Genomic DNA, 15,140 nt, shown 5'->3' with positions numbered 1-15,140 from the left:
ATGGCCCTTGTTCCCCGATAATGAAGAGACTCCTACGCATTAGGGCTCTCCATCCTTGGATTTCCCATTCAGTCACATTCCAGCAGGGCTTGACACTCTTATCTGGGGCTGGTGGAGACCAGGCTTGATTTGGTGTGTGTGTGTGTGTGTGTGTGTGTGTGTGTGTGTGTGTGTGTGTGTGTGTGTGTGTGTGTGTGTTTTTCAGGCACAAGTCAAACCTTATGCCATAATGCGGAATTAGCTTTTGGCTGAAGATGACTGTGGGGGAAAGAAGGAGAGAGATGGGTGATAAATATGAAGGAGCTGGCCAGCAGCAGTGGTGTCCAGACCTTTGACCAGAAGGCTGCCCCTGGGGTCACATGTGGTTCTTCCAGGCTCTGCCCTGACTGGTCCTAACAATGCAGGGAACACTCCTCCACCTCCACCCTGCCCCCATCCTGTAACAGGGCTGCCCTCTTCACTAGGGTCAGCTGTGTTAGCATTAAATGGAAATGAACACATTCTAGTTTAGAAGCCCCGGATGTAAATCTCCCTGAAGAGTGCTCCTTTTTGGGGGGCGGGGTGGCAGGGAAGAGGATGTCCACACCACTGCAGTCAGTTGGTCAACAAGCATTTATTAAGCACCTACTATATGCCAGGCACTGCCTGAAGAGACAAAGAAAGACAAAAGACTCCCTCGGGGAGTTCACTGTCTAAAAAGAGTAGCCCATTAACAGACTCCCAGAGAGGCCTCCAGGGGACGCTCTTTTGCACTGGAGGAGTGAGGGTGGCGGTGGGGGGAGGCAGGGGTCATCAATGTCTACATGATCCCAGTGCTGGGCACATTGCCAGGTAGTTGAAACTGGGCAGGAAGTCTGGTTTTCTCCCAAAGCCTCCGGCTTTGGGGCTGGAGGCTCTCTAAGGATGACTCCCTCTTTCCTGGGATTGGAAGCAATATTCTTAGCTGGTCTGCCTCCCCCAGGGGACAATCATAGAATCCCAGACCATCAGAGATGGGAGGGACCATGGAGTCCTTCATCCGAGTCATTGACAAAAATGTTAAACAGCACAGGGCCAAGTACAAAGCCTTGGGGCACTCCACAGAGACCTCCCGTAGTCATCAGGCTGACATGGATCCGTTAATAAACGCACTTTCGGTCTGGGCATCTGACCAGTTCAAAAGCCACCTACTGAACTACCAGCTAGCTCATATCTCACCATCTTTTCTACAAGAATAGCACGATAGACTCTGTCAAATGCTGCTGGAGTTTAGGTAGACATACTCTTGTTGTTCAGTCGCTTTTCAGTCGTGTCCAACTCTTCATGACCCCATTTAGTGTTTTCTCAGCAAAGATACTAGAGTGGATTGACATTTCCTTCTTCAGCTCATTTCACAGTTGAGGAAACTGAGGCCAACAGGGTTAAGTGACTTGCCCAGGGTCACAAAGCTAGCAAGTGTCTAAGATCCCATTTGAACTCGGGAAGATGAGTCCAGGCCCAGTGCTCTAACCACTGCACCACCTAGCTGCCTTAGATATCTATATCTATGCTATATATCTTCTCTATAAGATATACTCTAGGGGGAAGCTACGTGGTGCAGTGGATAAAACGCCAGCCCTGGATTCAGGAGGACCTGAGTTCAGATCCAACCTCAGACACTTGACACTTACTAGCTGTGTGACCCTAGGCAAGTCACTTAACCCTCATCGCCCCTCAAAAAAAAAAATATATATATATATATATATATGCTCTATCCAAAAAGGAAACAAGGTTATTCTGACCTGTTCTTTTTTGGGTGTCAAGTGTCTGAGGTCAGATTTGAACTCAGATCCTCCTGAATCCAGGGCCGGTGCCTTATCCACTGCACCACCTAGCTGCCCCCTGACCTGTTCTTGATGAAGCCATACTGCCTCATCATGATTGTTGTTTCCTTTTCTAGACAACCACAAACCATCCCTTTAATAATATATTCTAGAATCTTGCCAGAAATTGAAGTCACACTTATTGGCCAGACTCCACCAGAAGATATCCAGTAATAGGAAATACCTATCTGCTTGGGGGAGATCAAGGAAGACTTCCTCCATCTATCAATCAATCAATCAATCAATCAATCATCAATCAACTAAGCATTTATTAAGTGCCTATTACATGTCAGGCACTGTGTGTGGCAGTGGAGATACAAAGATAAAAGTAAAATCTGCACCAAATTCCCAAAAGTTGTAGAGAGTTTGACACTGGAGACAGAGAGACCAACTTAGGGAGTGTCAGGAGATATTGCAAGAGTTCAGGTAAAAGCCCAGCTCACAGAGGGTGGTGGCTGTTGAGGCAGATTAGAGAGGGTATTGGTAGACGGAGATAAGGAAAGAAGAGCTTTATGGGAGAAGGGTACGTCACAGACTGGATGGAAAGCTCAAGCTACATATGAGAAGCTGCACTTTGTACTGTTAGATGGAAACATAAAGTCAGCTCTGAAGGAGGAGTTTAAAGTTGGAAAGGGAGGTGGGGTCTGAATTATAGAAGGCCTTGAATGACAGACTAAGGGGTTTAGACTTTCTCCTGCAGGTCATGGGGAGCTGCTGAAGTTGGGAAATGGTCCAGAGGCTGTTATAACCATCTAAGTGAGAGGTGATCAGGCCTGGACCAAGGTGAGCTCTGTGAGGATGGGGAGGTTGGGATGGGAGAGGAATTGAGAAGGAGGTGGCCTATGGTACCTGATGGGTGTGGTGGGGAGGCTGGGGAGGAATCAGAGGCTGCAGAGGTTTTGAAGCTGAGGGATGCTGAAGGGTGATGGGACTTTGACAGAAAAATAGGGAAACCAGGAAGAAGAACAGTTTGAGGGGAAGCTCAGAGATTCTTAGATCTAGTCCTGGGGGGTGGGGAGCTCAGAGGTTATCTAGTCCAACTCTCCTATTTTGCAGATGAAGAAACTGAGGCCAGGGCAGGTTAAATGATTTACCTGAGATCCCCAAAATGGTAAGTGGCAGAGGCAGAGTTTAAACACAGTCTTTTACTTCAGGGCCAATGTACCCCCAGCTTTTGAATCTGAGGGGGCTGATGCCCATCCAGGTGAGGATGTCCAATAGGCAGTTGGGAAAATGGAGCCTGAAACTTGGGTGAGAGGGGCCAGAGCAAGAGATATAGATATGAGAATCACCTAAGCCAAAAAGAAAGGATACTGGGGGTGGGAGGGTTGGGGGAGTGGAAGATCTCTCTGAGGAAGACATGTAGAGGGGTTCTTTTTTTTTTTTGGTGAGGCAATTGGGGTTGTTATTTGCCCAGGGTCACACAGATAGTAAGCGTCAAGTGTCTGAGGTCGAGATTTGAACTCAGGTCCTCATGAATCCAGGGCGTGCTCTTTATCCACTGAGCTACCTAGCTGGCCCACTCCATAGAGGAGTTCTTAATCTGGGGTCCCCAGACCTAGGGAGTCTAAGAACTTGAATGAGAAAAAAAAATGACATTATTTTTACTACCTCTAATTGAAATTCGGCATTTCCTTCAATTATTTGAAAACATGACTTTGAGGAGTCCATGAGTTTTTTTTTTTTCCAATGGGGCAATGAGGGTTAAGTGACTTGCCCAGGGTCACACAGCTAGTAAGTGTCAAGTGTCTGAAGTCGGATCTGAACTCAGGTCCTCCTGAATCCAGGGCCAGTGCTTTATCTACTGGGCCACCTAGCTGCCCCACAAGTCCATGGGTTTTTAAGTTGTTTCTCAGTCATTTTAGTCATGTGTGATTCTTCCTGACCCCATCTGGGGTTTTCTTGGCAAAGATACTGGAATGGTTGGCGATTTCCTTCTCCAGCTCATGTTACAAATGGGGAAACTGAGGCAGACAGGGTGAAGTGACTTGCCCAGGGTCACACAGCTAGACCATAGCACAAAAAGCATTAAGGGGGCAGCTAGGTGGCGCAGTGGATAGAGCACCAGCCCTGGATTCAGGAGGACCTGAGTTCAAATCCGACCTCAGACATTTGATACTTACTAGCTGTGTGACCCTGGGCAAGTCACTTAACCCTCATTGCCCCATCCAAAAAAAAAAATCCCTGGGGTAGAGAGAGGCTGAAGCAGTTTAGGGCAGAACCTGGCTACATTTCCCTCTGGGGGGAGTGCTTCTTGGTTGAGCCCAGAAAGACTCCCATTCATGTAATCTTCCTCACACAAGAGCCATTAGTCATTTTTTAATGGACATCAATCTAGAAAAGATCTGTTTCAGTGGAGAGGTAAAATACCCCGATCCCTGACTGCTGAGAATTGGACTTCAGGGCTGTGGAACTGAAGGTGTTCTGGGAACCAGAACCAACAAGTATCTCAATACCCAGGCCTCCCATCTGCTGACTGCCTCAAGCCAATGGCTCCCCAATCTCAAAGCATCTTCCATCCATTCACTTATCCATCCCACAGAGCTCACCCTAGTCCAGGTCTAATCACCTCTTGCCTGACAACCTCCTGACCATCTTCTCCCCCTTAACCAGCTCTCCATGACCTGCAGAAGAAAGTCCAAACCCCTTAGCCTGGAATTCAAGGCCTTCTGCAGTTTGGCCACAGCTTACCATGTTAGAGTGGATAAGATGCTGGCTAGCCTTCGAACCAGGAAGCCTTGGTTCCAAACTCTCCTTGACCATCTACTAGTTGTAGGACGCTAGACAACTTCCTTAATCGCTCTGTGCCTCAATTTCTCATCTATAAAATGAAGGCGGGGTTTGACTAGATGTCTTCAATCCCAGTTCTTAATCTAGGATGCTATTTTCCCAGCCTCCTCCTTTTGCTTTTTTTTTTTTTTTTTGGGTGGGGCAATGAGGGTTAAACAACTTGCCCAGGGTCACACAGCTAGTAAGTGTCAAGTGTCTGGGGTCAGATTTGAACTCAGGTCCTCCCGAATCCAGGGCCAGTGCTTTATCCACTGTGCTACCTAGCCGCCGCCCCTACCCCTTTCCTTTAAAACACATTTTATTCTCCAATCCAAATGGACAGCTCAGTTTTCCAACACGTTCTATACTTTCCCATCGATACATGCAATTCCTTTACCTAGAATGCCTCTCCAGGACTCATCTTCACAAACCCATTTTCCTTTGTCTCTCTTATGAGTACCTCAACTCCCTTCCCACCGCCCCCCCCCCCCCCGACCTAGACTCAGGTTTCTGAGCCTTTCTCCCGGCTTCCTGGAAAGGACTATTCTAGTTCTGGAACCATGCAGGTGAAACATACAGGTTACATCTAGCCTGTGTCCTGGCAGTACCAGTACCAACTGCTCTCAGAATCAGAACCTCAGACGTCAGAAGTCTTCATCTCCTCCAACCCCCTCCCTCCCTCCCCCTTCCCAACAAGTGGGAGGCTGTCAGTTAAAAACCCATCTTACCATTTCATTCCCCCTGCTCAATAAACTCTATTACCTCTAAGATCAAATACAAACTCCCCTGTTTGGAGATTAAAGTCCTTCCCCGTCTCCTCCACACGACCTTTCCAGCCGTTCTTACATGTGACCGGCCCTTCACACACTTCAGGGTCCAGCCAACCTGGCCTCCCTGGCTGCCATTGCTAACACCTTCCATCCCTCCTTTGTTCAGCTTCTCTCCCTCATGCCTGTGGGGCGTTCCCTCCTCTCTTCCACTCTTAAAATTCTTCATTTCTTTCAAAGCTCAGCTCAGATACCACCTTCTCCATGAAGCTTTTCCTGATCCCCCCAGAACCCAGTACCTTCTCCATACCAAATCACCTTCTATTGGTTTTGTAGGTACTCATATGTGTACATTTTCTTCCCTCATAGAATGTAACCTTCTTGAGGGCAGGTACTGTTTTACTTTCATCTTTATATCCCCAGTACTTAGTATGGTGCCTAGCACATAGTAGCCACCTAATAAGTGTGTACTGATTGTTTGAGCTGCCTAGATCTAATGTTATTATTATTTACTAATATTATTATTATTTACTAAGCACCTAACATGTACAAGCCTCATGTTCTGTGCTGGGGATACAAAGACAAAAGTGAAATACTTCCTTCACTCAAGGAATGTATGGTCTAACTAGAGGGCACAGGTACATATGAAATAGGAAGGAAGGAAGGAAGGAGGGAGGGAAGGGAGGGAGGGAGGGGAAAAGAAAGGAGAAAGGAAAGAAGGAAGAGAGGGAGGGAGAGAGGGATGGAGGGAGGGAGGAAGGAAGGGAGAGAGGGATGGAGGGACAGAGGGAGGGGGAAAAGAAGGAAGGAAAGGAGGAAAAAAAAGGAGAAAGGGAGAGAGAGAGGAAGGAAGGAAGGAGGGAAGGAAGGAAGGAGAGAGGGAAAAGTGAGAGAGAGGAAGGAAAGGCAGGAGGGAAGGAGAAAGGAAGGGAGGGAAGGTGGGGGAGGGAGAAAGAAAGGGAAGAAGGGAAGGAGGATGGGAGGGAGGGAAAGAGAAAGGAAGGGAAGGAGAAAGAAAGGGAGGGGGAGGAATAAAGAAAAGAAGGAAGGAAGGGAGAGAGGGGGAGAGGAAGGAAAGAAGGGGGAGGTAGAAAAGGAAGAAGTGAGAGAGGGAGGGAGGAAGGGAGTGAGGGAAGAAGAAAGGGAAGGAGGAAGAATGAGACAGAGGGATGCACTCCCTATGTCACAGGGTCATTTGAGGCAAAATACTTCTAAAACCTAACAGACTTTTATCATCATCATCAGCAACAATGATAATGATAATAATAATAGCACCTTGCAAGAGATTCTAGGGAGGCGGGCTGTGAATCTAGCCAATGAAGGAATGGGAGGGCAGTGAGCTGGGGAGTAGATGGAAGAAGAGAAAACATTCAGCTCTCTAGAGTATGTTAATTATGCTGAAGCTCTGGGCTCCCTCTGTCCCTCTGGGAGCCTTCTGCCCAGCACACATGGGCTCTTCCCCCAGGAGAGACAGAAAGCAGGACAAGTCTTTTGGATGGGCCAGCTTGTCACAGATTCAGTAGGACTGACCCTTGGATGGAGGGACCTCATGGGCCCCTTCTGATTCTTGACATCACCCGGAAAAAATATATACACTCCTTTTCCTTCTAGTATCTGCCAGGTTATAGCTAATCTCAGACACCAAGATGGGAATGGATGGAATCACAGACTCTTAGATTCTCAGAATTTAAAAATTATAATAAGCATTAGAAAGAACCATAAATTACAATGCTCAAGCTTGACCCCAAAGAAGAGACAAGAAGAACTTCCCCCTGCCCCTTTGTTGAGGTGGGGGTCCATGGGTAAGGAAAATTTAATATAACATTGAATTTTTTCCATGTGTTGATTGGTTTTGCTGATTTTTCTCTCTCTCTTCCTTTTCCTCTCTTTTATTTTTTAATTTTGTCATAAGGGATAAGTCTCTGAGAGGGAGAGGGGAAGACATATAATGAGAAATGGAGGCAATGTGAGAACAAAAGATAACAATGAAAATAAAATTTAAAAAAACAAAATATATTGAAGAAAATCTACTTTTAAAATCTGATCGATCTCTTGTTTTTACCTACGGTTCCTCCTATAGAAAAAAAAACTTTTTAAAAGGCAAAAGAAAAAAGAAAGGATCAAAGACATCACTTAAGCCAGCCCCCACGTGAAAGATGAATTTCCCATAGTATCTCTAATAAATGATCATTCTGTCTCTGCTCCTTGGAGCCCTCTACCTTTTGAGTCAAGCCATTACACTGTGGGGCATCTCTAATTGTTAGGAATTTTTCCCTTGCATTGAAGTGAGATATGCCTCTCTATAACTTCTTCCCATTCATCTTGGGGTTGCCCTCTGGTTTCACCCAGAAAGATCTATTTTCTGTGTCCCACCATGTCTCTTCACAGAGCTGAAAGCAAAGGTTACTTCCCCACCCCTAAGTCTTCTCCCTGAGATGGATAGAGAGCCTTAGGGAAATGTCTCTTTATGTTCCATACCCAGATGGTGATAAGGGCATTGGGTGAGTGAAAAGAATAATGCCAGCCTCCATTCATATCAAGCTTTGCTCCAAAGAATGTATAAAGGAGCCCTATCATTTGATTGTTCCAATTAAGCATCATCATCTTCATTTTATCAATGGGGAAACAGGCACTGAAAGGGAGAAAAGTGATTTGCCCAAGGTCACAAAGATGAAACAGGATTCCCGCCCTGGTCTCCGGATTCGGATTTCTGGGCTGCTTCTTTTTTTTTTTTTGGCAGGGCAATGAGGGTTAAGTGACTTGCCCAGAGTCTCTGGGCTACTTCTTGTCCTCCAGTCCCCCTTCCTTAGTCCAGTGTGCTTCTTCCTGACCCCTGAACGTTGCTAAGCCCATGAGGCCTCATTGTCCAAAGCCTTACATGCTCCAGCTGTGAACATTCCTAGCCCCAGCTCTCATTCTCTCTGGGCGCCAGCAGCTTAGGAGCCTACCTCAGTCAAAGCTTGTGACATCAAGAGGAGTTCCACAAAGAAGCAGGCTCTCCGTGCCTACCTCCTCCCTAGCCTGGCACCCATGAAGATTCTATAGCATGGTACAGCAGGGCTCTTAGAATGTAGAATAAAGACTATCAGAGCCGGGGTGAGGACAGAGCTTAAGATATAGGGCATATAGTGTCAGAACAAAAAGGGTCCTTAGAACATAGATTTATAGATGATAGAACATAGTCTGTGATCTCATAGACTTTGAACTGGAAAGAATCTGGGAGTCACTGAGTATAACCCTTCACTTTACAGATGGGGAACTGAGGCACAGAGATGTTAAATGACTTGCCCAAGGTCACATAGCTAGCAAGTGGCAAAGAGGGGATTTGAACCCAAGTCATTTAATTCAAAATCTGGCACTTTTCACCATACCATGCTAATGTCAGACATGGAAGAGAACAGAGCATGTCAAAACTGTGTAAGAGGGTGGGGAAATGGGCAAGGGGAGACTTAGGAGACAGAATATCAGGAGGAACTTAGAGGAACCTTAGAATACAGAATTATCAGATCTGGCAGGACCCTTAGAACATGTAATGTCAGAACTGGGAGGAGCCTTAGAACCCAGGATGTCAGAGCTGAGAGGGGCCTTAGAACACAGAATGTTAGAGTTGGGAGGGCCCTTAGACACAGAATGTCAGAGCTGGGAGGGATTAAGGATCATTTAGTCACTCATTTTCCTGATGCAGAAACTAAGACCCAGAGAGGTAAAGTAAGGTGTCCAATTGGGCACAGTCAGGTCTAACTAGTATAAGGTTTTGGCCCAAGGCCACAAGATGAGCTGGCGACAGAATAAGAATTAGAGCCTAGTGTCCCATCTAGGGTTTTCTCCATTGCTCCTCAGCTCCGCCCAGTCCTTCCACTCTTTCCACCCCTAACAAATTAAATCCAGTCACCCACCCTGGCAGCTTCCTCTGGCCTCCCACGATGAGATGAACAGAGAAGTTCTGTAATTAGCAGAGTGTTACCTCCCTAGAAATTAATCCACAAATTTAAATACCTGGAGACTACTCCGCCGAGAGAGCCTGACACAAGTGAGAGGCCCCCATCAGTGCCAGCAGAGAGCTGGATCAGCAGGCAAACCCCTCCAGTGACTCTGCAAGGAATAGCCCCCTCCTACTGCCATCTTGGCCTTCTGGGAGAGAGATTAGGGAAGACATTGGGAGGCCAGCCCCACCGTCAGAAGCCAGACACCTTACTGGGGCTTTAGGCTTTTGTAGCTGAAAGGGACCTAAGAGATCATCTCTAATCCATCTCGCTCATTTTACAGACGGGGAAACTGAGAGAAAAAAGGAATTGCTAAGGGCATACATGGCACAACCTGATCCAGAATCCAGGTCTCCTGACCCATGAGCCATCTCTTTCCATATCGTCTCTTGCTGAGGTCATCATTGTACAGGAGCTGTTTAGGCCTCCTGCCACCTTATTTCTCTTGTTCTCTGGCCTTTACTCCATCAAAAATGACCACTACTAGGGGGCGGCTAGGTGGTGCAGTGGATAAAGCACCGGCCCTGGATTCAGGAGTTCCTGAGTTCAAATCCGGCCTCAGACACTTGACACTTACTAGTTGTGTGACCCTGGGCAAGTCACTTAACCCCATTGCCCCGTTAAAAATAAAATAAAATAAAATAAATAAATAAATAAATAAATAAATAAAATGACCACTACTAAGCCCCTCCCCCCAAGGGGGGGGTCCCCTCAAGGTGCTAGTCTCTGAAAGTGAAAGGGTCCCAAGAGAACAACTGAGTAAGTTTCAACATTGAGGCTAGGGCTGCTCTAATCTCAGTTTTGTCAGGTTCCCCAAGGACTATTTCCAGAAAAGCTTTCTCAGGCTCCTGCCCCAACCAGAAAACCCACTTCAGCTAAATTCTCTGAGCTTACAGACAGCCCCCCATGTTCTGGAACCTATGAAATAAATAGTGCAGCTATACTGTAATCATGCAATACGGCTACAAGGATTTATAAAGCACCTACTATGTGCGGGGCATTGAGAACACTCAGAGACAAAAATGAAAACGAGTCTCTGCCCTCACAGAGCTAACATTCAATCAGAAGACAGCTAATTTTTGTCTTGTTTTGTGTTTGCTTGAGTTCTCTTAGGATTCTGGTCAGCCTGGGGAAGTAGAGAGAGGTGACAAAGAGCAAGGAAAACTCACCAGGAGCGAACTACCACCCAAGCAGCCCCCACCCAGTCAGTTCTGTTTCTGTTCATAATTGACAAAGAGATATAAGAAAGAGGCAGTCCTTACTGGAGAACATAAGGATTACATTCGAAGGCTCCTGCACGGAACTGCAATACTCATTTTAGCTAAACCATCTAGATTTTCTTCCCCCCCCCCCCAATTTTTACATCTCTTCCATTGCCATATGGAATCGTGGGTCAGGAAGGGAAAAGCTTTATGAGAGAGGCGTCTCCATGTAAACCGAGCTTGTCTGCAACCACGACTCCCTCCCAAATCCTGGAGGCCCTTGTGGGGAGGGTGTCTAAACTCCCCAGATTCTTCCCCTCTCCCATATCCAGTTAACACTCACCCCAGGCAGAGTCTTTTGTTCATGCAGAGCAGTCTGGGCCTTGATAGCGGAATCCCGGGCGCAGTAGGTGAGGAAAGCACACCCTGAGGCGGGGAGAAAGAAATGGAAATCAGGTGATGGAGAAAGGCAACTTTCTTCCAGGTGTGCTGGAGCTACCTTCAATGGGCTCACAAAGATGGGTACATTTCCGGCAAGAGCATTTATTTACTCCTTGGAAATCGGGAAAACCCTATAGTAGATTGGAGTGTGATCTATGGTCTTGTTGACTGTCTAAACTGAAGACACCATCGAAGCTTTCTTCCACCTTCCCTGCTGCCCCCTGCTCAGCCCCACTCTTGGGACATGTATTCTCTTCTCTCCCCTTCATCAGGCTCGGCTCTTGTGCCCTAGGTAGGGAGAGATGTCTCTCCATCCCATTGCATCCTTTAGTTGTTAGTTAATAATCTGGAATGGGGGAAGGGTAGGAGAAAGAAGGGTTGGGATGAGATTTGCCCTGGCTGGGGAGGAAAGAGAAGAGGAGGCAGTAAGCAAGGGTCCTCCCATCAGGTTCCCCATCAGGAGTACAGTCAAGGAGAAAAGCCCACAAGGAAGGACCTGTCAAAATGAAGGTGGAGTGAGAGAGTGTGGGAATGGAAGGAGGGCAGAGGAAGTAATTACTATCATGTAATTTGGGGAGGATAATGGGCCCGAAAGTACTCAGCTTCAAGGAGATTATTTGAAAATCCCCAAATATGGGGCAGCTAGGTGGCGCAGTGGATAGAGCACCGACCCTGGAGGGACCTGAGTTCAAATCCGACCTCAGACACTTGACACTTACTAGCTGTGTGACCCTGGGCAAGTCACTTAACCCCCATTGCCTCATCAAAAAAAAAAAATCCCCAAATATCAGACTGTGGAAGGCTCTTGGAGGGACCCTATAAAGAGCATAGATTTAGAGCTGAAAGAGATCTTAGCACTCATCCGCCTCTCACTTGACGGAAGAGGAAACTGAAGCCCAAAGAGATGAAATAATTTGCCCCAAATCACAAAATCTGAATTTAAAGCCAGTTTCTCTGATTCCCCTTCATCTCACTGCTTTTCACTCAAGCATAGGCCATAGAACGTCGGAGCTGGAAGGAATCCTACGGACAAACTGATCTTGCCCCCAAGTTGGTATGACCTTAAGGGTGGGCATCTCTAGAGAGTCTGTCCCCCCACTCTCCGCTCCCTTGGGGATCTCATTCACTCTACAATTCCAAATATGATGCCTTTGCACATGACCTCCAGATCTGTACCTAACGTCCCTCCTGAGCACCAGTCCCGTATCTCCAAAATGCCCAAGTTGAGACACCGCCACCTCAAAGGGTGGTCAACACCCTAAGCCAACTATGCTTCAGACTGGGCCCATCCTCTACCCCTCCACCTCTCTAATTCTGTTGATGGCTTCTTTCCATTTCCCTCCACCCAATTACAAACCAGTTGCCAAATCCTATTAGTCTCTATTCCAAAGTTATCTCTTAAATTGGTAGTCTCATTTCCACTCCCGCCACAAATATCTTAATTTAGGCCCTCCTTACATCTTTTTATTTTGTTTTATTTTTGTGGGGCAATGAGGGTTAAGTGACTTGCTCAGGGTCACATAGCTAGTAAGTGTCAAGTGTCTGAGGCTAGGATTTGAACTCAGGTCCTCCTAAATCCAGGGCCGGTGCTTTATCCACTGCACCACCTAGCTGCCCCCCCCCTTTCCTTACATCTTGTCTGGACAATTGAAATTTTCTCCTGACCAACCTATTTGTCTTCCGTTTCTCCCCGCTCCCCTTCTCTCCTTTGTTCTGCTGCCAAAGTAAACTGCCCAATGCGCCGTCTGATCAGGTCACTATCCTACTTAATAACCTTCCTTGGGTCCCCAGTGCCTCCCAGATAAAATGCAAGTGCCTCAGGCTGCCATCTCAGGTCTGCATTTATCTGGCTTTGACTTCCCTTTCCAGCTTTATCTCTCCCTGTCTGCCTTCATGTACTTTGAACTTGCAAACTGGGCCACTCAAAACTCCCCAATATCATTCTGTCATTTTTTAACCTTCCCTATAATTTTTATTATATTCTAACTTCTATTATTGGGACTTGTGTCTCCCAAAAACAGACTGTAAGACCCTTGAGGGCAGGGACCATATTGTTTTTTATCTTTGTATCCTCAACACCAAACACAATGTCCTATGCATAAGTGTTTAATAAATAATTATTGAATTAAAGTCAGTGACAGAAGGCCATTAGAACACAAAATGGAACCTGGGACATATTGGGTGAAAATTAGGGTTAAACGTGAAGTCATATATTGGGGTACAGAAAGTCAATTTACAAGCACAGGATGGCAGAAGTAGGGCTAGGTAGAGATTTACCTGGAAAAAAGATCAGGGTATCTCCATGGATTGAAGGTTCAATGTGAGTCAACCCTGTGACATGTATGGCAACCAAAAAAGCGAATTTGATTTTAGGCCACATTAAGAGAACATAATATCCAGGACTAGGCAGGGGAGAGCCCTGCTGTACTTGATTCACAATCTAGAGTACTGTTCACCATTCTGGGTACCACACTGAGCAGAGGAAGGCAATCAGAATGGTGAAGGGTCTTGGGATTATTCTACATGAAGACTAATGGAAAGAACTGATGGAAATGCTAAGCTTATAGAAAAAAAGATGGCGGGCATAGGAGCTATGCTCAAGCATTTGAATGGGCTGATATGTGGAAGAGGAATTGGGATCGTTTTGGTTGGCCCTGACAGTTGGCGTAATCTATTACAGTGATGAATTCAATTCAATTTTACAAGCATTATGTCAGAGACGTATATTTAGATTTGTTAACAGGAAGAAGTTAAACATTAGGTGGAAGAGTGGATAGAGAGATTGGCAGACCTGGAGTCAGGAAGACCTGAGTTCAAATCCAGCCTCAGATACTTAGTAGATATGTGACCCTGGGCAAGTCACTTGGCCTTTGTCTACCTCTGTTGCCTCAACTGTAATAGCACTTACCTCTCAGAGTTGCTGTGAGACTAAAATGTGATAATAATTGGTGTTTAGCACAGTGCCTGGTATATATTATGTGTTATATAATTTTTAGCTATCACTATAAAGAACTTCCAAACAATGAGAGCTGGAACAGGAAGCCTGGGGAGGTCTCCAAGCAAAGGCTGGAGGGACCCCTTGTTGGGTATGTTGGAGAGGAGGACTGGGGATTCTTGGTCAGGTATAGGCTGGGCCTGTTAGCCTCTGAGTAATCTTCTATGACTGAGATTCTTTTTCTATGAATGTCAGAGCTGGGACGGTCCTTAGAACCCAGGATGTCAGAACTGGGAGGGCCCTTAGAACAGAAACACAGAATGTTGGAGCTGGAGAAGGCTTTAGACAGTAGAACAACTGACCTTCTATAGGGGCTTTCTGGAGCCTATTGGAGTTTAGCTTAGCGATCATCCAATCTAACTCCTTCCCTTGACAGATGTCAAATTTACGGTGGTGAGGGAGGGAGTTAGCTGTGGGTAGTTCACCACTTCAATCTGCATCCTCCACATCACATTCCCCCCACTGATCGTACCAGTTCTCTACAAATAAGCTAACCAGCACAAAAACCCCAAACCTTTCATGATTCCCTATTGCTTTCCCAATTAAAAAAAAAAAAAGCCTCCCCACCCCCACCCCTACTGCATTCAAGGTCTCCCAAAACCTTGATCCAACCTGCCTATATAATTGTATCTCCTGCTCCCATCCTTCACATAGTCTGTGTTCCAACCGAACTGGCCAGCTCTCTAACCTCCCCCACCTTGTCCCCTGCACTCTGGATGCCTATGCCCCAAGCTGATCCCCTCCCCATTCCCATACCGAGGCATTACCCTGCCACCACAGCCTGAACCCAGACACACCCCGTGTGAAATATGCTGCTGGTCACAAAGAAGAAGGTGAGAAAAATAAAGATAATGCAGAGCAGCCCATCCCCACGGCTGGAGATAGCAGGCAGAGCTCCCTATCCAGAGGGGGTGATTCAGGGGGATCATCTTTGTACACAAAAGATAACACATGCATTTGTAATAATAATGACAATAGCTGACATTTCTATTATACTGTGCAGTTACAACAAACTCTCCCATCCATTATTTCATTGGATTCACCCTCTGTGTGGTTGCCAAAGCAATTTTCTTAACAGGTCCATCTAACCATGCCACCCCCCCACCAATAATCTCCAGCCATTCCCTATATACAGAATATAT

The 15,140-nt window shown here is 46.4% G+C and overlaps 1 protein-coding gene across 1 annotated transcript in view; it reads right to left on the bottom strand.

Annotated features, from left to right (window-relative positions):
* The window catches only part of CELF5 (CUGBP Elav-like family member 5), an 80,593-nt gene that overhangs the window by 51,371 nt on the left and 14,082 nt on the right, over positions 1-15,140 (bottom strand). Inside the window, exon 2 of the mRNA XM_043962455.1 lies at positions 10,906-10,988. Within this exon, the coding sequence (XP_043818390.1) occupies positions 10,906-10,988 (83 nt within the window). The remainder of the gene's footprint in view (positions 1-10,905; positions 10,989-15,140) is intronic.

This window comes from Dromiciops gliroides, chromosome 1, assembly GCF_019393635.1.
Source record: "Dromiciops gliroides isolate mDroGli1 chromosome 1, mDroGli1.pri, whole genome shotgun sequence".
Taxonomy (NCBI): Eukaryota; Metazoa; Chordata; class Mammalia; order Microbiotheria; family Microbiotheriidae; genus Dromiciops; species Dromiciops gliroides.
This window is presented reverse-complemented; position numbering and strand designations above follow the sequence as displayed.